General features: G+C 45.0%; 1 protein-coding gene across 6 annotated transcripts in view; it reads right to left on the bottom strand.

Moving 5' to 3' along the window:
- The window catches only part of FOXP1 (forkhead box P1), a 206,536-nt gene that overhangs the window by 41,896 nt on the left and 145,339 nt on the right, over positions 1–19,301 (bottom strand). For all 6 annotated transcript variants that reach the window (XM_084902065.1, XM_084902067.1, XM_084902066.1 and 3 more), the window contains one exon: positions 6,450–6,554. In XM_084902065.1, the coding sequence (XP_084758191.1) occupies positions 6,450–6,554 (105 nt within the window). The remainder of the gene's footprint in view (positions 1–6,449; positions 6,555–19,301) is intronic.

Genomic DNA, 19,301 nt, shown 5'->3' with positions numbered 1-19,301 from the left:
GTAATGCCTTCTAATCACATGCCGGAAAAGGCCACGTGAAACACCTACTGGCTCTTACGACACACGAACACACAGTGTGTCCACAGTGACGGCCTCTGCACACAGGCAGGGGTATGTAGAATTACAGGCGTAGACATTAAAAAATTCTTCTAATGCTTCTACAGCCTGCAAGAAAATCATTTCATTTGCATTTCTGACTAAACTCTGTTTGCTAAAAAAAAAAAAAAAAAAAAAAAAAAAAGTGCATTCAAATGTTATTTGCTTCTTTTAGAACAAACTGGCGGCACTGGGCCTGTTATTTCTGGCAAACTTGTCTAAACTTTTCTATCTCAGACGTTACAGATCACTAGAGGGCACTGTGGTGTTTAGGCCACTCTGACCTCTGAGGACTCCATAAGGTCTTGAACTCTTGAACAATGCCAGAAATGTGAGAGGCTTTTTAAGGGGGGAAAAGTTTTTTGGTACCATCCAATTTTTATTTTTCTAAAATGTCTCAAAAATGCATGATACGTGGAAAAGTCAAACTCATGACAATATTAAGCTCATTTTGTAATGGTCAGACTGGGCACGCTGTGGGCTGGGGTTCAATGTGCATAGACGGCGAGGCCTCTCACGGCTCTGGCACTAACCAGGGGTCATTTCCATGCAGAACATCCAGGCATGCAAACTGAGAGCCACCAATGGGTTTGAAACAATTTATGATATCCGGCCTCTTTCGACATGTATTAGCATATACCTGGTTTCTTTAACATACACTTTGTTTTTCCAAAACCACAAACAGAGTTGCTGGAATTTCATGTGGAAGTGCTTAAGGGGCTGAAAGTTAACACCTTTGTGATCCTCCCAGCCTCACAGTGGCTGTTAAACAAAAGCCTCTTTGTCCAGGCTTTCTTGAAATGTTTTCTTAACATGTTCCAAGTAGTTTTAGGCAGGGAACTAAAGTAAACAAGATGTTACCATGATAAAAACACTTGTGAAAACATTACAGAAAGCACTTAGTAGTTTCTTTCACATAAAATTCTTCACAGTTTCGAGAAGTAAAATTCACAGAAAAAAATTGTTTAGAACAAATTAGCAATGAAATGTCCTCTCCTGTCTACAACCCTCAGCCTTTCCAAAGGCTCCAAGTTTCAGCTCGGGGTACTTTCTTCCAGCCTTTCTTTCCCTGCGCCCAGGCCCACTAGAGAACGTATAAAATTTACTTTGGCTTCAGTAAGTAATATGCATCTCACTAATATTCAAATACATTTTTGTTTTGCATGGTGTGTTGTTTTTTTCCAGGAGGAAAAAACCAAACAATGGAAACAATAAAATAACCACCAAAAATTTACTTCCAATTGATACTAAGCAAGGCTACAAATTACACTTTTATTAGGTGCTATACAAGTGATCACCTAAAAGAAGATCTAGGGAGAAGGGGATATTTTCCCAAGCACTTAAGAGGACCTGTATTTGTGAAACTAGCGTCTGCACCTGGTTTTACATTCTAAGTGGGAAACAGGAAAATGTGGTTATGATTTAACTTCAAATTCACTCTCTACCTTGCCAGGAGGAGTCCCTTCTTAAAAAGAAAAGGGAGAATTACAAATCCATGTTTTACTGGTGAAGACTGTGCTCAGCCTGGAAGGAAGGAACAAACTGCCCCAGGGGAGCAGGGCCCGGAGCCCCGCCCGCAGGCCCGCCCCGGCTTGTTGTTGTTTTTCTGTCCGCAGATGCCAGCCAGGCGGGCGGCTGCTGGTTTCATTAGCGTTCGGGCACCTGCTGGCACAGTCACTTCTAACAAACACGACAGCCACAGCGTAACTCACGGTTGATAGATTTTTAAAAATCAACAGTAAAACTGTAACTTGTTTTGAGAAAAAACAGGGAAATAAGTGCGTACAACGGAGGGGTGGTGTCTGCAGATTGTGATAAAGCGCCTGCGAGCAGAGGGAGAGTGGTGGGATGAGCAGTGTTTATCTTGGAAATCCAGCCTGGTGGCCCTCACCTCGGGAATACACACTGTAGAACCGGTAACAGAAAGTGTCAAATCTCTGCTTTTTATTTACCAACAGTTACAATACTTCTTTCTCAGGAGGGACAGATAATATCATCTTTAGGCTCCAGTCCCTTCCCTTAACCCCTCTCTCAGTTCACAGTGGCATTTTACTGTCAGATGGGATTTGAACAGCTGATCCTGGCCTAGAAGTTACATGGTAGCACCCTAGCAACAGAGCAGAAAACAGTCACCATCAAAGTCACTTTCCCCTCACACGGACTCGGAAGGCAGGAGCCCAGCCCGAGGCAGCTGCTGGTGCAGGAAGTAACGGCAACGCACGCATGGACACCCCAAACAGGAATAAACTGTGAATTCAAACGAAAATAACACTGGGCAGCAATGACCAAGGAACTGCAAAAAGATTTCTCAGCTAAAAATGTGATGATGCCAAAGTTTCACTGTGTCAGAGGTCAGCAATCTGTCCCAGGGCCGGCACCCTCACGTGTGGCCACGGCTGCTTCTGCCCACATGGCCGGGAGAGCTGTGCCCTCATGGCAACTGCCTGGTCCTGGCAGAACACGCTGGCCGCCCCCTGCCCCGAGACCACACTCCACCATGCGGGATTCTTACCAGAAACGAGTAAAAGTCACTAGGAAAAGGCTTTTCTGCCACATCAAGGCTGTGCACAGTCACAACCCCTCCCCGGGGTGGAGGTCAGAAACGTGTGAATGTTTGGAAAGAAGTACTAATATTCTTTAAAAGTACTAATATTCTTTAAAAGAAGTACTAATATTCTTTAAAAGTGCGAGTATGGGCCAGGCTCTCTACGTGATGTGCGTCTAACAGCCCTGAGAGGGCTTCCTGCTACCATCTCCCCAAACTAAGGCTGCCCCACGGCCGAAGATGCGATGTAACCGCACAAACAACACAATCACACTAGCAGTGAGTGGCTGAACTGCCCCGCCTGCCTTTCTTCCCGGCTTGCTTTCTGTAAGTGGAAAGCATACAGTCATAAAGCGCACTGTTCGGCCGTAAGTGGAGGCATTTAGTTAATAAAAATCACTGCTTCTACGCAGGTAGTACCGTGCAGTCCAGAGCAAATGCTACGAAGCCAGAAGGCCTGGGGCTGGATCCTGACCCCCTCTTACTCGCTGTGTGACTGAAGGTCTGCCTGTCGATTGACAGTAATCCTCAGCAGCATCACTGTGAGGTGCGTGTGAGGGTGAGTGAGTTCTAGCACGGAAAGCACTTGGGATTGTGCCTGTTGCACGGTTCAGGGCTACTGAATGACGAACTCTTTCCAGGGGAGTGTAAAATCAGGAGATTAGAACATCGGTGAAGAAAACCTATGAAGCAACATCTAAATCCGGGCAGAGCAGAGCGCCTGGGAGTCCAAGCGCCACGGGAACCAGAGCTCAGGCCCCGCGAACCCGCCAAAGAAGGAAGAGCACGGAACACAACGCGCCAGGAGCGGGTGCTGCCCCTCCACACATCTGGCAGTTTGGGAAGAAGTGCTTGGAACACCGCTCCCAGCAGCAATGACTGCAGGACGGCACCTGAGGAGGCCACGTGGTTTGAACCAAGCTGGTGGCTCTTCCAGCTGCTCACTGGAAAGAAAGTTGGCTTCCTTAAAAGCCCTGTGCTCCCTCGGTCTGCATCGAGATGTGGGGCTACGGGTCTGCAGGAGACTAGTTTTCCACTGCAGCAGGCAAGAAACTGAAACCTGAAGACAACTGAATTTCCAAGAGCTAGCATCATGCTGCAGAAGAAAATTAAAATCCTGAGTTTGTCATGCATGGCTGGCCAGCAGGACAGCTCCATGGGAATGAAGCTTTCCTCTCTGTGCATGTCCTCTCCCTGCACTGGTCACAACACTCATTGTCTCCCCACCCCTCCCCGACCCTGCGGTGACGGGATGGGCAGGGCTGGCTCTCACGTGACTGGCTCCGAGCAGAGCGTGGCTTAATCGGAGCTATGACAGTCTGCCCAGGACTTTTTCTGGAAAGACATGCTCTCTGGGATTGATAAACCTGTGACCTGTCCATCTGCCTTCTTCGGTCGGCTCCACTTGGAGAGAATGAAGGCAGCACAAAGAAAATAGAGCTAATAGACAAAGAATGAAAGTGCAAATGACCTTGTTCAGGCCTCTGGACACAGCCATACTGGAGGTGGCTATAAACCTCTGGACTTCCTAGTTACGGAGACCAATTATCACCCGGAATCCCCCACCACTTCTTTGGCATGAGCCAATTTAAGTTGAGGGTCTAGCAGGGGTCCTCAAACTTTTTAAAGCGGGGGCCAGATCACGGTCCCTCAGAGAGCTGGAGGGCCGGACTATATGAACTACTAATTCCTACTGTAACACCTTGGCTGCGCTCACTGCCCAAAAACCTGGCGGGCAGGATCAGACTCCCCTGGGGGCTGCATGTGGCCCGCAGGCCGTAGTTTGAAGACCCCTGGTCTAGAGCTTCCACAAAAGCCTTCTAACAAAAGTAAGTCTATAAATAAGGGCGGAAAAGTAAGCTAAGGTTGCAGGTTGGTGGTGGGCTTTCCAATCTCACTGAGCAGACATGAGCTGGTTTTACACTGGATCTGACAGGACCTCTCATACAAAAGCCAGACTCCGAATACCGTGAACAGAGGGCTGTGTTTTTATTTTATTTATTTATTTTTTAAGATATCAAGTATAGGCATCAATCCTAATAATCTTATGATTCATTTCTTTTGTACTAGATGTGGTTTAAAATTGTGCCGTCTCCTTGTAGAGGTATCCTTTTGCATAATTACATACATATACATATGTATGTAGGTGCATGTGTATCCCCTAATTGTCTGCTCACATAATAAATGACCTACAATTTGCAGGTTAGAATGGGAATACTTTTGGCTATTAACAAAATTTTTTTAATGGGTCAAATTGGAAAACTACCCATTTTCTTGTGACTCTGAAATTGAAACATGTCACCAAAACTATTGACAGTAATTTTACAGTTCTAAAGACTTTATACAAATAAATCCTGTCTATGGATGTTCATTGGTTTTTTTATAGATGAGTGAAATCAGCACCAAGATGGAACTTAAAAGTGATTTTCTACAAAGATCTTTTCCTCTTAATACCTAAATAGGAATTGGCAAATGATCAGGAAACAATAAAAGATTCTATAATGAGTGATTCATAAGAGAACAAAGCCCAATCGCACTAACTTGAATCATAATAATTGCAAAGTGCGATTGCTTAATTTAAAATAAAATATCACTGATCTTGACTTGATATTCAGAAACATATAGGCATCTCTTCCTAAGAAATTGAGAGTACTTCCATTTTTAATGAACACATAGTGCTGTTAAAGTGAAATATTAAATCTGGGAAGCTATGAAATAAATCCACAGATTTCTATTCATGCATCAAAACATGATATTCACCAAAATGTCTTTCAGGTAACACTAGCTCTCCCTCAGAGATGGCTTTAGTGCTACATCTGTACCCAAGTCCATAAGACAGATTGTTCTAGCAACACAAGTCCACACAGGAGCAGGCAAACACCTCCAGAAATCAGCCTGTCTGTCTCCCGAGATGTGACCGAGAGAGGAGAACCAGCGAGAAGGCCCTCAACACTCCGTTTGTAAACCATCATGAACCTGAACATAGAGGAGTTATATCTGCACATATATTTGATTGTTCCATGGGATAGCAATATATTAAACATAATGTATTAACTTTCAGTCTACATATCAATGACTCAACGATATTATCGACATACTTACAAGATGTCAATGATGTAGAGCAGGTAAGGGAAATATTAAGCTGCAGTGCAAAGCATTTCACTTCAGGTGGACACATCAATAACTTCCAGAGGTACTTGACATGTGTTACAGGTTCAAACGAGATAACCCAAATTTTAGTCATACTTTAATTGTAGAAATTAAAGTTACTGCACTCTCCACATAAGGACAAGAATGGGAACCAAAGTCAACAGCATAAAGAAAGATAAGAATCAAGCTGTCAACGCACCCACTGTTTGTGTGTATACAGTCATTTGTATGGAAACACAGAAGAGGCCCCATCAACAAGCTGCCACTGGCCAGTAACTGGCACCAATTTTAGAAAAGTAGGCTAATGAGCAGTCACTGATTTGTCATGTAGGGACATGAAAAAAGTAAAACTAACTGCAAGTTGAATATTGGGACAATATGTTTAATCACTATCATTGTGGGAAACGGGGTGAACACAGGCTCTTCCTAATAAGTGCACCACACTGCCCCTGGCGTGTGCACCCCTTGCTCTCGACAAGGCAGGCCTCCCTCAAAGCTGTCACCATTCCCGAGATAGTGTGCCCGACCCTGAGATGTCCAGTCCCTCTCAAAGCAGTCATGTGACACCCTCTGGCAAATAGGCATCATAAGAGGAAAAGCTTGGGAGAGGGAGGGGATGGCTACGAAAAAGGAGAAAGCAGTGTAAAAGCATTCTTACTTCAGAAACGATGGGAAGTCTTCGCACACGGCTTCGCAGCCTGGCCACTTGCACACGCCGTGTCCATAGAGCGGATGGCTGTGGGGGTGCTCCTCGTGGGGCACGCTGAAAGGAAACACACAGAGGCTCAGAGCGGAGCCTGCTGCCGGGACCACCCCACAAAGGCCCCGCGCCAGCAGGAATGGCTGCGTTTCCTTTCCCCAGGAAGCTCACCGTGAACGCTACGCTGCTACCTAAAAGCAGGAGTTACATGCCCGAATGCGAGCAATGCGATGTTAGCAATGTGCCACCGTGTAGAAAAGTGTCTGACAGCTTTGATTAGATGCAAAGCTCTCTGCTCAGACTGAGAAGGATTCTTTAAGGAGCTAGAACTTATCTTTTAATTTGCACAATGAAATTGCAAAATCTGTACTTAATTTTGATTCTCTTATTGTTTTTTACCCAGATTGTACATTTTTCTCCCCTTCCACCATAATTTACTGTACCATAACTCATACAATCTTTTCACAAGTTAATTTTGTCAAGCAAACAACAGTGCAATCAATTGAGAATAAACTACTTCAGAAAGACAAACATATCCAAGTAGATAATTAGCTTAAAAGAAAAAAGAAAAAAAGCTAATAATGGCAAGAAGATCATATCCCTACGATTGCTGACCCAAGTGGAGAGAAAAGTTGGCAGGAATCAGAGAGGGTTAAGCCCGGTGCGCTCCGTTCCGATGGGTCCCTGTGGTCTGGCCGGGAGCAGTCACCACGGGACCTGGCGCAGGACCAGGGAAGCAGCGCCGCACACTCGCTGATGAGCCGCATTCACAAAGATTCTCTCTCTTAGCTGCAGCTAGACTTCCTTCCGACTAAGTGTCTTTACAGTCATTTCCATACCCTTTTCCCATCAAATAGAAATATAAAACTAACACTGAAAGTTGTGTTTTTGCACAAGCACATTCTCTTCAAGAAAAGGGTTATTTTGCAACTTTTTCTCCTACCCCTTCCTGACTTTTAACTTCAAGCACTGTGAATTATCACACACACACTCTCACGCAGGCATGCATGCACGCACTTGTGTGCACGCACAGGAGTCTTGTATTTTATTACTATATTATTTTAATTATTTTTCTGGAGAGAGGAGAAGGGAGAGAAAGAGAAAGATCAACGTGAGAGAGAACATAGATTGGCTGCCTTCCTTATATGACCCAACCCGGGACTGAACCCAAAGCTAATGTGTCCCAATGGGGAATCAAGCCCAAAACCCTTTGGTACACTGGACGATGCTCCAACTCACTGAGCCACACTGGCCAGGTCATGAGTCTTGTATTTGATATCACCACTAGGATGTGTATTAATATATTTTATTGATTCACATTCATACAGCAGACATACACATGCCACTTGTCCCTTATAATCACTCCACAGTGAACTTTAAAAATAAACATACTTATATAGCTATAAAAAAGAAGGATCTTTTACCCTTTGAGACAGCACGGAGGGATCAGGAGAGTATTATGCTAAGCGAATTAAGCCAGTCAGAGAAAGACAAGAATCATGTGATCTTACTTATATGTGGAATCTAAAGAACAAAATAAACTGACAAAAAAAAAAAAAAAAAGGATCCAGAGATGCAGTAGCATGCAACAGACTGACAAATTTCAGCGGGAAGAACTTATGTGCATACCAGTATTGCATTGCCCATGAATAGACAGTACTGTGGTGAAGGCCTGTGGAGGCGGCGGGATCAGGGTAGAGGGGTTCAGTGGGGGAAACAGGGGAACACCTGTAATACTTTCAACAATAAAGATGAAAATTTTACAAATTCATGAATGTTTTCTGCACTCAAAAATAAACAAACACACACACACACATAGAATGACACCTTAACAAAGATCAATATCTCCCTATGGCTTTTGAATGATTTTGCTGGAAATCTAATATAATTTGAAAATAATAAGCTATTTTGCCTTAAAATGGAAAATAAACCTGGGAACAACATCACCACACCCAGTCCTGTACAAGACTAGCTAATGAGAGCACTGGAGGTGCCCCCCCAGAGACAAGAATAACCCAAGTAAATTACGATGACCACAGCGAGATTTACGAAAAGCCCAATGAGAGGGCAAAATTCCACTGGACTGAAGGAAGAATTGCTATCATCCATGTTCTCCTTCCTATTTTTTTAAAGGAGTAAAATAGATGTAACCATTTTAGATGACAGAAGCTAATAAAACTTATGAAGATCACTTTATTATTTATGTACATAAATTATGGTGTACAACTTATACAACACTGCATATCAATTATATCTCAATAAAACTAGAAAAATAGATGACACAAAATGGAATTTTAAAAAATTGACAATATTTGAAATTAAAGAATCCTTCTTACTACTAGAATTCTCACATATTCTGAAAGAAGGAAATCATTTTAAAAAATAATGTTATTACAAATAGCTTAAAAAGAAAAACCCTAACTAGAACAGTTAATATATGTTAACTGCATAAAACTTGGAAAACGTTAAAATAAAAAAAATTAAACTTACACATACATATTTTTGACAAATTAAAGCATGAAGTTTATATCATTCTCTTATAGCCAATGCAATTCTGTAAATAAGTCCTCATGGTATCAAGCAGTCTTCAAGTACCTTGCTTATTGATGTGTAAAGGCTCTAGTCGCATGCCAAAATTTATCTAACTTTCATCTACTTTGGACATTCCTTTCCTATTTCTTTAATTTATGAATAATGTCAGAAATAAACTTTACCAGGCTAAATATCCCAGTATATAACTGATTTTTACCAGGAGATACATTCAGATAAATGGGCTGACTCAGTTAACAATTACTAAATTTTAAAATTTACTATGAATATCCTATCAAGTTGCTACATGCCAACTCCATTCTTAGCCATTATACATTTTGTATGATTCTTTAAACTGGAAACCTGAAACCTGAAACCTCAACTAGAGTAAGGATATAAAATTATCATCTATACAGGCATACCTGGAGATATCGTGGGTTCAGTTCCAGACGACTGCAATGAAGTGAATATGGCAATAAAGTGAGTCACGCAGGATTTTGGTTTCCCAGGGTATATAAAAAAGTTATATAAACACCATTCTATAGTCTATTAATATGCAATACCATTATGTCTAAAAAACCAATGCACTTACCTCAATTAAAAATCCTTCCATGCTAAAATCTGCTACCCATTATCTGAGCCTTCCAGGAGTGACCACCTTTGTGGCAGGGCTCCACAAACCTTCAAATTGTAAGACAACAACTACAACAAAGGAGTATCTATGAAACAAAATGAGGAATTCATGTAGCTAAAAATTGCAAACGCTGATTCTACGGTGCTTTCTGGGTTCAGCTGAGAACGTTCTGAAAGTAATCTTTTGAAAGAAAATACTACCCATTCAGCAGAGGAGCCTCTGACTACAATAAGATGTATATGATTTAATGTGGTGCTTGCCACCCCCTACCCCACGCCTGGGTTCTGGTTAACATATTTGTGAAGGCTCCATGGCTTGAATAAAAACTATTGTGCTCTAAGAATTTATTTTTAGTTCAACCTGGTCAGGAAGGGCAGATGACAACTGACTGAGGCCTCGGAAGTCAGCCAGTGACACCTGAAGTCCAGAGAAAGTCAACTCCTCACACACAGAGCCCCACACTCAGAAGTCCGCTTAAAAACGTGCCTCTGCTATAAGCTACGTTCTTACTATGAAAAGACTGTCTGCTCTTATTTCTTTAAGTTCATGTGACACTGCAGGCTCCGGACTGAGCGCACACCGCTCCCCAGCCCAGCAGCCGCTGCAGCTAAGGCATCCCAGCCCCCAAGTGGAAGCACCCACACTCCTGCCACTGGCTTCTCCCTTCTAATACACCCTGAGGCTTCTAGGTAGACATTGTCTGAAACAAAGGGCTCGGCTTTGGAAACAAAAGAAACAGACTGGCGAGGGGACCTGGCAGAATGTCTGGAGCAAGACTCTGTAGTGACTGCGCCTCCAGGCCAGGGCCGGGAAGTAGGTGGTGGGAAACCCAGTTCTTGTGCTGTCACTTTTTGTTTCCGTTGCAGTTTTATTTTGTGTGCTGCAGGAATTGGTTGCTGTGCAACTACAACTTCTCACACTTACAAACACGTGTACACGAGAAGAATCGGTGCTCTGCCCTCCACCCTCCGCCCAGAGGCCTCTGGCCCCTCCTGTCTGAAGCCCCATCCCCGCACCCACCGGACTGAGTCCCTCTCAGCACAAGTTCGGACGCCTTTGGGGACTTGCCGAAAAGGACAAGGAGGGAACTTTGAAAACAAGGGAAAGCAGGCTTCTACTGTAAACTGATTGGACATTTACAGAACGAAACATGGAGGGAAAACGACAACGTGGGCCTCCAATGGCCAAAGAAACCCTGTGAGCCAGTCACATACCCACACGGTTCAAGGACCACTCTGGGGGCCAGGGACAAAGAAAGACGTCCTGGCTCTGAAGGAATGAAACTTGTCTGGCCACAATTAAACTTTTTAAAATTGAAATTGCTTGTTTTTTACTATACACTCCTGGGCTGGGAATCCCTAGGAGCAAGGATCGGGTCTAATTCATCCCCATACACTCAGTCCCTCTTGCAGAACACAGGCCAGGTCGTGTCAGATGGATTCATGAATGAACAGACAGGAAATAATGGTATCATTCTATTTAATTTCCATACACTGAGCTGTATATCCCCCTTTTTCGGAAGGTAAAGACCCGTGTTAATATCATTCAATTATTAAAGGTAATCACCAGAATGATGCCAATACACTGGAGAAAACAGCATTCTAACACATTCGATTAATTTTATTGTGAATATATGAAATACAAATAGTATGCAATCAAGAAAAAACAGTTGATTTAACATTCTCTTGATAATCTTTGATATGTAAAAATTAAGTATGATTCTAACAAAATAATAGTGATAGCATTTCAGATTAGAAAGAACCAGCTTGCCAAGGAAAGGGTGATTACGCATAAACATGTAACAATTCCTGACGTTACACAATAGTAAACACAGCATGTTGTCATGTCATTTCCTATGACATTTACTTAAGAATTGTTTCTAGACACAGAAGCATGGAACAGACTGACGGATCAGAGGGAAAGTGGGGTGTGGAGGGGGCGATGAACCTAGCACTGACATGCATAGAAGTGAGGGCTCATGGACACAGACAATGAAGTGGTGAAGGCCTGGGGGGACAGGTGTGGATGGAGGGGTCAAGGGGGAAAAACACGAACAAACGGAACATCTGTAATAAAGATAAATATAATAAAGATAAACTTTAAAAAATTAATTTTTATTTATTCTTTTCATATCAAAGTATACCAGCCAGAGACTTAACTTCAACACTGGCTTTAGCCTTTGAGGAATTTTATGTAACGAAGGCTCCTCAATGATGACTCTCCACTACTGCCTTCCCAAGTTCATAAGCAAGCAAACTCAGACCTACAATCACCGAGTTCACCCGCTAAAACCGAGGACAGCTCACTTTCAGTCTACAGTCTTCAGAGGTCCTCCCACCATAGTCCTGTGAGCTAATACTCTCTGAGGCAAGCCAGAGTGATCTTGGATGGAGAGAAGAAGAATAGACACCTTGCTAAACCCCAAGGTATTTCATCATTCAGATGCCAGCTCTTCCTTCTGAAGGCACAGCTCCTCTGTGCCCGCCTCGGGTTCTCGAGTCTGTCCTGTAAGTCTCCCCCTACCTGTTTTTCTTTTCCAAATTCACCTGTCTCCTTCCCCTCGGTTTCTGATACATCTGTTCCCATTTGGATTTAAAGCTTCTCTCCCCGCCCCCAAGAAAAAAGTACCCAGATCATAAATCGTATTTTATTTCACTGGCATGTTATTTGATAAATGAAGTTATGGGAAACTGCTGGTTATTCTCCAATCACTCAAAATTGTGGAGTACCTTTTTCTTTTCTACTCTCTGTTTCTAAAGACTCACCTATTCTGGACATTTCATATAAATGAAATCATACAGTATGTGGTCTTTCGTATTTGGCTTCTTTCTCTTAGCACAATGGCATGTAGGTTTCTGGACACCGCAGTGAGTGTCAGCACTGCGTTTCCTTTTTACGGCTCCATACTATTCCTCTGTGTGTCCTGTTCGGTCCATCCACTAATCCGCTGACAGACATTTGGGCCGTTTCCACATTCTGGCTCTGTGGTTAGTGCCAATCTGAGAACGCATGCTGGTCTGAGTTTGTTTTCAATGCTTTGGGCTACATATCTAAGAGTAGGATGTTGTCATGTGGTAATTCAAGTTAACATTTTAAGGAATTGCCAGACTATTTTCCAAAGCAGCTGCACTCTTTGAGGGTTCCAATTTCTCCAAATCTTTGCCAACACTTGTACGGCTGTCTTAGCCACCCCAGTGGATGTAAAGTGGTCACTTTTTGTACTTTTGATTTATATCATTTCCTTAGTGATTAATAGTGTTGACATCTTTTTATTATTATCCACCCAAGAATATGTAATATGTTTACTGATTTTAGAGAGGAAGTTAAGGGTGGGGGAAGGGGAGAGAGAAGGGAGGGGATCAGTTGCCTCCTGTACCCACCCCATCCTGGGATCAAACCCAAAACTCAAAACTCAGAACGAGAGCCCGCAAGGATGAGGCTCAACCACCTGAGCCTCAGCCACGGCTGATGTTTACATCTTTTATGCGACCTCTTGACCTCTTCTTTAGAGAAGAATTTTTTTTCAGTCCTTTGCCCATTTCAAATATTGGGGTTTTTTTTTTTGTTTTGTTTTTGTCTCTTTTCTGTTGAGCTGCAAGTTTTGTTTTATTTTTTATTCCTGTTTTCTTCTAACAGCTTTAGCTCTCACCTTTAGGTCCAAGACACATTTTGAATTAATTTCTGTTTACGGTGAGAGGAAGGAGTCCAACCTGATTCTTTTGTATGTTGTCTCACCGCGTTTGATAAAAAGGTAACTCTATCCCAAATAAATGATCTTATCACCTTTGTCAAAAACCAGCTGAACATAAATGTCATTAGTATTTTTGTACTTCATTTTTGCTTATTTACTTTTCCCTAATATACTGCTTGTGTTCTCAAAAAAATTATACTTATTTAACCTAACTTTTGAAGTTACATTAAATTATAAAATAACAAAGTTTAATGGGGACAGAAATATATATGTAATTTAATAAAAATAAAAAACTTAGTTTAACCACTTTTGGAAGGACGACTGTGAGCATGCTTCCCTGCCCTGCCTGCCTGGGCATGAGCGTTTTCTCCTCCTCCTTCCCCCCCCCCTCCTCCTCCTCCTCACCCCCCCCCTCCTCCTCCCCCCCCCACCCCGCCCCCTCACAGCTTCAGGCAGCAGTGGGCGTGACCTGCCTTCCCCTGACATCAGCGCTAGAAGGAGCTCAGGGATGAAGGCCCTTTGTCACTATGGCTGTGCTAACAACCAGAGACCTGGCGAGTCCTTTGAACTGCCCTGCCCTCCGCTTCTGCGTTTGAAAACTGAAGGGAATCCCATGGATGACCTGTGTCACCTCTCCCAGTGGCCACACTTACATGACTCTTCTACCAAGAATGTGCAGAGGGATGGCAGGGCCACAGATCTCCTTACTCCAAGCTGAGTAGGGAGAGGGTGCTTCATGACTACAGTGCAGGGGTGAGTGAGTGTCTTCCAGGGGCAGTGACACAGGGGCTCCCTGCTGCCTACAGGCCTTTCCTTCTAAACCAGGGGCGGGAACTGTTTCCTGCCAGGGCCATTGGGTATTTATAACATCATCTCTGGGCCACGCAAAATTACAACTAGCCTGCTGTATTTGGTCAGACATTTAATGAACTCACCCCTAATGCCTTGGCAGGGCCAGCCCAAATGACTCTGTGGCCCGAGGGCCGGACATTCCCTATCCCTGTGAGTCTGAACCATGGCCCACACCCTGCCACACACATCAGAAAGTACAACTAATCCCATGCCACCTCCTTGGAATTAGGAGCAGTGTGCTTCCCTCCCTTCCTCGCCGACTGGCCTTTCCAGCCAGCCAACACAGCGACGCTGCCCGGGACAGGCACGGCGAACGGGGATGGCCAGCTCGCCGCCACACCACCTCCGCCTCCCTGTCCCTCAATTCTTCAGCCTCATGTCCATGTCACATGCTTCCTGTGCCCCGCCCATGACACTGTCAGCCACAGCTCCTCCTCTCGCAGGCCGGTGGCGGCCTAGCACCTGGGCTGCTTGGCAAGGAGCCGCTCATCCAACCCAGCCCGAACCACTGCGGACACCGCAGTCTCCGAGGGCCTTTCTCCCGGTACAGCGTCAGGACGTCCGGTGTCCATGGAAACAGGACTATTTTTAAACTTTCCCTTTTATGTGGTAGATTCTTTAACTTACACGAAAATGACCCCCGTTTCTCTATTCATTTTTTACTTAACATTTCCCTGCTTTCTCTGTGCTAGGATATCCTACTTCAATGACATGCTCAGTATCATACCAAGGATTTCTTAGGTCTGAATACGGGAGCATGAATTTGACTTCCAGTGACAAAGTGATACTAAAACAATAATTAGACCTCAGGTTTTTTAATCCTCACAGTAGGACATGATTTTATTGATTTTTAGAAAGGACTGGAGGGGGAGGAGGAGATGGAGGAAGGGGAGAGGGGGAGGGGGAGGGGGGAAAGGGAGAAGGAGAGGGGGTGGGGATGGAGGGCGGGGGTGAGGAGAGGAAGGGGATGGGGAAGGGGAGGGGGAGAGAGGGACTGCAACCTGGGTATGTGCCCTGACCCAGAAGAGAAAACGCAGCCTCTTGATGTACGGGATGACACTCCAACCAACTGAGCCTCGCCACCAGGGCAGACCCAGAATTTTATCCTAGGTTGTTAAGAACTGATATCAATAGGTCAACTTGAATGAAACCAAACGAGGCGAGCTGCTTTGGAACTTGCTCACGGGGGCCACAGAGAGACCAGTGCAGGTGCAGAGCAGCAAAGTGGCCGCTCAGATGTTGGTTTTCCAGCCCAGGGCCATTCTTCTGGCAGCTTTCACAGCGCAGCCGCCAGCCAAACCCCAGTGCCGGGCAGAAACTGAGTGGCCGATCTGGGGACAGGGCTCTGGCTTCCTACAAAAGTGCAAGAGCCACGTGGGGGCAGGAGAGGTAGCAAAGCGGCAGCTGGGTCGGCACCTTCGCAAACATGACCTCTCTCCTTTCACCCTCACTGAGCACCTGGAGGTGGCTTGGCTTATTTCTCACGTTCTGTCTTAGCTTTTGCTTTTCACTCATTATAGAAATATGCTATTCTACATGTTTATCAGTCTTCCTAAAGTAAGTTGGCAATTGGTTTTATAATCTAAACCGAGAGGGCTGGTTATCAGAGCCTCTTAAAGGGCCTTGCCTGGAGTGACGGAAGTGGGTCCCGCACACACATCCATGCTTCCCCAGCTTTCACTCCCAGCACAGTCCTTCCCGCTCCTCCCCAAGCACCCTCTCCATTCCTGCTGCTTTCAAACCATGTTTAATTAAGGGATTTCACATTCCCTCATGGTATGATAATCATGAGGAAAACTTGCGATGGAGAGACTGTGAATTAGTCTATTAAGTGCCAGATTTGTGCTTTTAAATGATGATAGAAGTTATTGTTATATTACCTGCTCTACCTTAACTAACTTCACATCTGAAATAAAAGCTATTAACCATCTAATTCAAGAATTTCCCCCTCAAATTACAAGTTATCCTGAGAGAAGTCCAGGGTCATCTTTCTGCAGTGTCTTGACTATGGCCACTGAAGCCGGGCATGCTGGGAGAAGCTGGTGAAGCTGGGAGAGGCTGAGAGAAGCTGGGAGAGGCTGGGAGAGACTGGGAGAAGCTGGGTGAAGGTGGAGAACCTGGTTTCATGTCCATGCTTACTAAAAGAAATGCTACTCGTAAACCCGATTTGTGATTTCACAGAGGTGGCCTTTTAGAAATCTATTGAAGTTAGTCAATTTTCAGAAATATATTAAATAAAAAGTAGTGATAGGCAAATCCAGATATGGCAAAAACTGAACATAGCAAGAGAATGACTCGAAGTTCACTGTCTGGGCCATAAAAGTTCCTAATTGTGCTGAAGGCTAAAGGATATTGCTTCATACTTTTTTCATGGATATAAATCACCGAGAGACGTTTTCACCCTGCGGATTCTGATTCAGGAGTTGGGGGGCTGGAGGCTCCAGCGTGATAAAGATGGGGCCGGCCAGGGACTGCAGCGTGAGTGCCCTAAAAGGTACTGCACTTAAAGAAACACTCCTGAGGTGCCCTCTGCAGTAACTGTGGGTTGAAGAACAAGTTGAAGACGAAGAAATATGGAAAGTGGTGGTATTGAGCAACTTCACCAAGAGTAGCTGCAAACTCATAAAAATGCTGCTGAGTTATTAATGAATTAAATGCAAGGCTGCTTTAAAGATTTATCACAAAGCAGGTAAGACTGAAGGAAGTTAGCACAGAGAGAAGGTCATTTCCTATTTCTGCTTAACAAACACCAGGTTCACATGGTCACAGATCCGGAGTGACACTGCTCAGGAGGATCAGGCCCCACTGTTGAATTAGTGGATTTGTCAATTCACTCCAGTTTCCAAACTCTAGGTGTGCACTCGACCCTCTGACCTTGAGTGGTGTCTCTGAGCCTAGAAGTAGAATATGTGTGAACAGTAGGGTCTGGGAAGCTTTTTAGGAAGATGAGCGGTAGATTTGGGCTTTTGAAGAAACCAGAGTCTATCATGAATGCAGGTTCCAGTACAATTAGCACAGTTCCATATTTGGCCACGGCCCGCCTCGCAGAGAGGGAATCCTGCCAAAACATCCCAGGATGTGACACGTACGCACAGCGGAGTCCACAGGAGGCTGGGTGGACAGAGGGTTCTGAAGGTTTATTTAAATTGGTCTCGGGCAAAAATGTATCCAGTATCTCCAACCTCAACCCGAGTTCACAAATATCACTTAGGACAATGTTTGCTTCATTTAAATTGAGAAATAAGTCAATTTTAAGGAAATAACAAATAAGAATGTAAGAACATATGGCAGCTCCCTAACAGAGGGGCACATCCACAGTACTAAAGTTTGGAGAACAGAAGCTCCTGGGTTTTCCTCAGGGCTCCGGAGCGGACAGCTGGCTCCTGCGGAGCCCCCCTGTGAGTTCTCGTGGGGGAGGAGGGGCCTCGGGGCCATCAGAAGGTATGGGACAAAGACCTACAAGGCCACCACAGCAGCAGTGTGTCCCTTAGCCCTCGGGCCAGGGGCCGTGTGGAGGAGCATCTGTGACCCGTGCTGGCTGCTTTGCTTATGGTGGGAACCTGAGGGTGGTGCCAGACAGGTGGTAAGTTTGTCAAGTTATTTCCTTCACCATCCACATCCCAACCTGCCCCATGTCCCTCTCCGGCTCCTCCGGGTGAAACGTGCTGCGCTGACCTCCCGGGCCAGGGCTGGGCGCTGCAGCACGGGCGGGGGCTGCATGGCACTGCGGTCAGTCCTCGCCATGCAGGCGCGGGGAGGACAGCGGCGGAGCCTGCTTGAGTGGTGCTGAGCGAAGGGCAAACAAAGGCCAAGGCCAAGCGGAGGCAGAGGCCCAGCTTTTGTTTCCGGCATCAATTGGGGCTGCCCTGAGCTTGAACACCTCTGACAGCATCAGCCCTGGGATCTTGTTAGAAAAACAGAACGCTTTCCAAAGAGTGGCCGTGAGCAACTGTGTCAATACGGAAAAGGGACCACTAATCCAAAAATCACTGACACCAGTTAGCAGCGTTCTCATCCTGTCAGTGCAAGTGTATTTGCAGGGAGTCACCCGCCCACGTGGCACCTTGCCCAGATGTCACAGCACCCACAGAGCAGATCCAAGCCCCGCTCCTCCTCTCCTGTGGAAGCCTCCCTCAGTGCTCGGGGGGGGGGGCAGTCACAGCCGGAGGAAGAATCCGGCCGCTACAGCGTGAGGGCCACACGAGAGGGTGCCCCGTGTACAGAATGCGTCAGGAACGATCACTGAATAAACTCCTCTCTCCAGTTCGGCGGTTACAGAAACACCTAGCTGTGAGGAGCATGAAGGTGGGTTCCTGGAGCAGTCTCCGCCGGAGCCACAAGAACACTGGAACTGACACGGACATGTGTTCAGGTGCTATCAGAAGTCATATGAGCACACACACGTGTGTGTGCATATTTCTCATTCCCCAGGCCTCTGGTTTTTATAATGTAGGTAAAACATCAGACATGTGCATGATTAATTAAAAAGCGCTCTCGGAGGGTGCATGTGTCATCATGGTGGGGGAAGCAAACACCTGTACAGGCCTGGCACAGACTGAGGGAGAGAACTGGACAGATGGCTGATCCTGAAGATGTAACACTTTATCTGGTCCTTCACGTATTAGCAGGAGCTCACCTGCTGCAAGAGGTAGAATGAGACCAGGCAGATGACTTTAACATAAAAAGCATTTTTAAGCAATAAAACAAAAAATAAATTAGAAAGACAAGAGTATTTACACATGATTTAAAGGCCAATATTAGGAATTTTTAAATAAATTTTATTGCATAAAATATTTTTTGTTGGATAATCTTAATTTTTTCTGTTTGAATGATGAGTTTTGGCACTGGAACACAGATGGTCCTAAATGACAGTAAATAAGCTATCCAGACCCCTCTGTCACTGTGACTGGTGGCAAAGGACGCAGGCCACGCAGAAGTATAGCAGTTGGGATGTTTTCAAAGAACGGTCCCTGGGAACTTGTCAGAGATGCAAATTCGTGGGCTCACCCCAACTTACTGAGTCAGAAACACCAGAACTGAGGTCAGTACCTGTCCTCCAGCCAGGCCCACAGGTGGCCTGAGGCCAGTGACAGGTGAGAATTAC

This window comes from Pipistrellus hanaki, assembly GCF_964339955.1.
Source record: "Pipistrellus hanaki genome assembly, chromosome: 13".
NCBI classification, from domain to species: Eukaryota; Metazoa; Chordata; class Mammalia; order Chiroptera; family Vespertilionidae; genus Pipistrellus; species Pipistrellus hanaki.
Note: the sequence above shows the minus strand (reverse complement) of the source record. Positions and strands in the feature narration are given on the sequence as shown.